Genomic DNA, 5,432 nt, shown 5'->3' on the forward strand with positions numbered 1-5,432 from the left:
AAACCAAAATTTAAAAAAAAAGGCCCCCCCCCCCCCACCCCCAAATTTGGGGCACTAAAGCACCTGCTTCATTTGCTTCCCCTTAGAGTCAGGCTGTCTCCTTTGCATCAAAATGATGATGATAATTAAGTATGAAGCTTCTCAAAGCATTCAAAAAATGTAATAGCAAACTAAAGACATGAAGATTAATGATAGGCTATGGCATGGAACAAACAGTGATGAACAGGTCTGTATGTGCTCATCACAGGCTTACAAATCTGTTAAATATTTTAGGTATTTCAGTGCTGGTCACTAACTAAATTATTGGAAGGAGAGGAGAGATAGATAACAGAATAAAACTATTGATATTGATTAAGAAATTAGAAAAATGGAATAAATTGGAATTGCTGAGACTGACATCTTCCATAAACTATAAAGGGAGACATAAGGAATAGTCACAGTAGGAAGAATGGAGCAAAATTTGTGAACTAATCTTTGAAGTTGATACTAACTGAGTTCAAGAGGGAGAAGATAAAGACATAGAGGCCATTTGGAGGTGGTTACGTACATATTACAGTTAGTGGGTGAAACTTTTGTTCAATAGGGTTGTGTTCAATGGTGGCAAGAGAGCACTTGGAGAGCAGATTCAGACGAGAAAGGACTCAGAGACCATGAAGAGATCGAAATTATGGAGATCGAATGTTTGGTGCAAAACATCATATTGCATTATGTAGTTAGCAGAATTTAATTTTTTGAACATTGGTTTATTGTCTAATATACTTCAGTTTCTGCAAATTACCACCAACTTAGTGTACTTAAACAAAATTACTGTCTTATTTAAAATTAAAAACAAATACTCAGACTATAGAGGGAAAGAATCCTACTAACCTTTGGATGGATCAACATGTACAAAGAAACTTGCTGCAACAATGAGATAGCATAGGATAAGCATCAACCCCTTAAAATAGTTTGATGTTCCTTCCTGCATTGTGTAAAGCAACAATTATAGTTAGTAGCAAGCCTTTCGTGGCTGAGTAGTCTAGGGTAGGGAGTAGACAGAACAACATCATCTATTATATTCAATTGTCTGATTTGCAGGGAGGGGGGGGGGGGGGGGGGGGAGGGCTGGTGTGGTGGGGGGGGAGGGGGGGGGGGGGAGGAGATGTGCCAAAAGGATGTAAGTTAGAAGATGAACCTGCAGCATAAATGCCACGACTAGCACTGTGATAAAGAGTGTAGCAGTCTCAAACAATTGGAAGTTCAAGTCCATTGGTTTTCCCATGAACCAACCAACAACAACACAAAATGGAATCTGCATCATCAAAAGCATGAGATCTACGAATAAGCAACTTGATTTATAAGCTCTATCATAATCTTTTAATAAATACTTAAATAGCACCCAGAAGGTGCAAGCGAAAGTATTTACAGATTAATGTCACACGTATGTCTCTTCTCTCCTTAGAGGGAACCTATCAGATCTATCAATTCCATGGCTCACTATAACAATTCTGCTTACACCAAAAATAAAATAAAATTCTTGATATTTTGAATAGAGCTTTCTTCGTCTTCAAACAGCTCCCATTTCTTTCCTTCCACATAAAACACCAAGCTCTATTTATTTATTTTTATGGTTAAATGGACCGCCAAGCTACATTATAAATTTTGGATAATTACAAATTAACTACACCAATACAAACCAACCAAAAAGGACAAATTAAACAAACAAAAATCCAGTATGTTCTTAGGACGGCCTGTATGAATTTAAATAAAAAATAAGAACTAATTTTCTTTGTTATCAGCTAATTACTATAAGCTAGTTCAGATGATTAATGCATCAAATTATAAGACCTTACCACAAACATTGATATCTGAGTAGAGGACCCAATCGCAACTCCAAGTGTAATGTCCTGCAATCAGTACTCCTTGAGTAACCTATTCTGGGCAAATAAGACAGTGAATATGGTTTTTCAGGAACTCACAAGCTTATCTTTCATTGCAAACATGATTGCACTTGCATGTTCTGCAGCATTTCCTACAATTGGAAGCAAGATGACACTAATAAAGGACACAGGCAAGTTCATCGAGTCGGATGCTCCCTGAAATCGTATTAGCAACACAAACAAATTAGGATGAAGAACATACAAAAAAATCGAAGTCAAAAGAACTTAAACGAAATTTATGTAGCTTTTGATAATTAATTACCGAAAAAGGAGAAAGATTAGCACACGGATATTAGCATTCAACTTCAAGAAAATGCTAGCCTCTCCAATACATCGGTTAAGAAGGGCATGGGCCAAAAAATTTAATAAAACAAAAGGAAAGGAAAGGTTACCTCTATGGCATCAACAAGATACCCAGATAGCACAGATATCCATACTGTCAAAATAGCAAGCCACCCTATAGCTTCCCATTGTGTTATCTCAGGAGCCTCTTCTTCATCAGAATTTTCAGCATTATTCTCTCTATCCTGTTCAGATATCAGGAATAATTAGAAACAAACTAATACATCATGCAGTAACATAAGTTGGAATGAGAATCACATATCATGGTACAAGTTTATCTGGAAAAACTGAAATCTGCTGCAAACCTATATCTTTCATAACAGGCATCTGATTACTAGATAGGACATACAGTGTCAATGACTATTGCTGCAGACAACCTCGGAGAAATACAAGCTGAATAATAGAGGAAATAAGCTATCAACCTATTCCAAGATTTTCAGCAATTTACCTCATCAATTGATCTATATAGATTTGGTTGACTCTTGAGCTGAAAAAATAGGTAACTTGCATATGCCACCAGCATTATGCAACTGCTAAATCTTGAAAGAGCCAGCTCTGACTTCCCAAAATGCACTTCTGTGTGGGTGAAATGAAGTACAGCGGGAAATAATAAGCCCATGACTGCCATCAATAACAATCCTGAGTTCACGAGGGCAGTTGCCTGCAATTTAAAGATTTTCATTAGCATTAGCATATAACATTAGAGAGAGCACATTGGTGCTGAGATAATACGAAATTCCACTGAAGCATCAACATTCTCAAAAGACAAAAGTGCTAACTTCATAGCACATTTCGTGAGGACATGATTGATCAGAAGATAATGACCTTACTGAAAACCTGGACTTTCTGGTGATGAACAATCCCACCACAGAAGAAGGCACATCCAAGCACCAAGAGCATATTTGATAAAATGGAACCCAGCAAGGATTGTTTAACAACCGTCATCATCCCATTATTCAATGCATATAATGAGATTATCATTTCAGTCGCATTGCCAAATGTAGCATTTAGAAGGCCCCCAACTATACATCAAAAATAAGGAAAAGTCATTCTGATAATCAAAAGAAGTGTAGTGGGGGGAGGGGGAATTATGTCTCACACAAGATATCAACAAGAAAAGTAGCTCTTTGAGTAAATGCAAATGTTAAAATACTTCCAGCAAAGGGAAATGAGAACAACAGAAGTACAGAAAAACCATAAAACCATTTAAATAGGGAACAAGAAAATCCTATCTAGTGACTCAAGTCAAGGAGGATAATATCCAAAAAATTACTTCAAGGGGTTTCAATTTCCTGATGACTCAATTTCACTGTAAGAACAAAACGTAACTCACATTTTCACATTATTCTATGACTGAATTCACATTCAACTTAAACACTAAGATTAAGCAAGCAAAACTTAATTCTTCTTCTTTTTTTATAATCATGGTGTCCAGACAACTTGCTTACACATCAACTAATTTCATGGGTACCTACTACCTCCCAACAACACTGGTATGGAGTAACTCTGTTCACCAAAGTTTGTAAGATGGAAAGAATCCATCTAGTGTTTTGTCGCTGCAAGGATTTGAACCTCGGACCTCATGGTTCTCAACCCAATTTATTGACCACAATGCCATACTCTAGGGTGCCTCAACTTAATACTCTCCATAAGTAATCCCAATGGTGAAAAATTCCTCAATAATAGAAACAAAGATCAAGAAAATGGCAAAACTACCAAAAGATAATAGCTACCTGTAGGCCCTGTATAGAATGCAAGCTGCCTGTGTCATGACAATCAAAGAAGTCAATGAGCATGTAATATAACATAGTAGCAGAGGAGAACTGAATAACTTGAAGAGCATAAGCATACTCAGTCGCATAACCCAAACGCTCAGCTAAGGGTGTAATGCCCACCAAACTGAAGAAAAACACCCACTCCTGAAATATCAAGATGAACCCAAAGAAAAGCACAATAAATAAAGTAAGAAAACAAAAAAGAGGCAAGTTCAATTGAGGTAAATAGCAAAAGCTTGAGACTTTATAAGTTCAATTAAGGTAAATAGCAAAAGGTTGAAACTTTATAAGTTCAATTGAGGTAAATAGCAAAAGCTTGAGACTTTATACATGTTTTTTCGTAAGATAGTGTAGCAGTATCGCCAATGGTCCAAAAGGAAGCAAAACATTGATCTTTGCTTTAAGTATCACAATGTATATACTCCTAAAATAGCTGATCTGATGCATCTTCCTCAAGACTCTCGACGAGTAAAAACTTCTAGGCGACGCCATATGAGCTGACTCAAAATGCAAACTCTCTGTCTTATTTGTAGCATCAGATGAACTAAATGGGATCTCCTCATCAGATTCAATGTCTAACTTATCCCCTACAGATCCCATCTCAACACTTCAAAAAAAGAGCCAACTGTATACAGCTGAAAAAAAATCATAACTTGGGTTAAATTTCAGTAAACCCATAACTTAAATTAGTTGATAATTTCACTAACATTACCTCAATGAATCAAATGTAAGATGCTCAGACACATATGGGGGGGACTAATTGAGCAAAAAAAAAAAAAAAAAAATATAAGAAACCCAGATCAAATTTCTCACAAAATGTGGAAAGAAACCAAGAAAAAGTACATACAGAAGGAAAATTGCAGTTAATTGTACCAGATAAAACAATCGGTCGGCGAATCGAATCGTGTACTGATTTGAACAGCAAAGCTGAGTAGATTACATAAATTAGGAGAAAAATATGTATAGAGATAGTGTGTGTAGTGTATAATAGTAGAGAGATAAATATATAGAAAAATCCGTCCGAGAAGCGTTAACAGGCCGGCGACAGGGAGGAAGAAGAAGGTTCTACGAAGAAGCGCCTAATTTCATTCTAATTTTATTTTTAAAGATTTGTAATTATAAATTTATATTTTTCCAATTTAAGTAAAAGACGATAAGATAGGTAGTGATATTGTATTCCCGCATTTCAATTTATATGAATTAGGTTAAATTTTGCCCGAAATTTATAAAAGAAATGAAAAAATTTGAAACGTGTGATCTAAAATAAATCATACAGGTTTGTGTGACCCCTAATTTATTTTATTAGGGATAAGATGAGTATTTTAAAATGTGTCATTCTTGAAATGGACGGAGTAGTATACTCTATAATATATATATATATATATATATATATATA

The 5,432-nt window shown here is 35.7% G+C and overlaps 1 protein-coding gene across 6 annotated transcripts in view; it reads right to left on the bottom strand.

Annotated features, from left to right (window-relative positions):
* LOC102589501 (vacuolar cation/proton exchanger 3-like) overlaps nucleotides 1-5,432 on the bottom strand; it is a 16,316-nt gene that overhangs the window by 3,953 nt on the left and 6,931 nt on the right. For 2 of the 6 annotated variants that reach the window (XM_015302827.1, XM_015302826.1), the window contains exons 3-12: nucleotides 4,367-4,671; nucleotides 4,113-4,180; nucleotides 3,995-4,023; nucleotides 3,087-3,283; nucleotides 2,710-2,922; nucleotides 2,312-2,446; nucleotides 1,959-2,075; nucleotides 1,833-1,886; nucleotides 1,175-1,291; nucleotides 868-961 (exon numbers count right to left, since the gene is read on the bottom strand). In XM_015302827.1, coding sequence (XP_015158313.1) covers nucleotides 868-961; nucleotides 1,175-1,291; nucleotides 1,833-1,886; nucleotides 1,959-2,075; nucleotides 2,312-2,446; nucleotides 2,710-2,922; nucleotides 3,087-3,283; nucleotides 3,995-4,023; nucleotides 4,113-4,180; nucleotides 4,367-4,636 — 1,294 coding nt within the window. In that variant the 5' untranslated portion in view covers nucleotides 4,637-4,671. Of the gene's footprint in view, nucleotides 1-867; nucleotides 962-1,174; nucleotides 1,292-1,832; nucleotides 1,887-1,958; nucleotides 2,076-2,311; nucleotides 2,447-2,709; nucleotides 2,923-3,086; nucleotides 3,284-3,994; nucleotides 4,024-4,112; nucleotides 4,181-4,366; nucleotides 4,672-4,748; nucleotides 4,793-4,883; nucleotides 5,152-5,432 lie in introns of those variants that run through there. The other 4 variants (XM_006362042.2, XM_015302824.1, XM_015302825.1 and 1 more) reach the window with 4 other exon arrangements.

This window comes from Solanum tuberosum, unplaced genomic scaffold (assembly GCF_000226075.1).
Source record: "Solanum tuberosum cultivar DM 1-3 516 R44 unplaced genomic scaffold, SolTub_3.0 scf00376, whole genome shotgun sequence".
Lineage (NCBI taxonomy): Eukaryota > Viridiplantae > Streptophyta > Magnoliopsida > Solanales > Solanaceae > Solanum > Solanum tuberosum.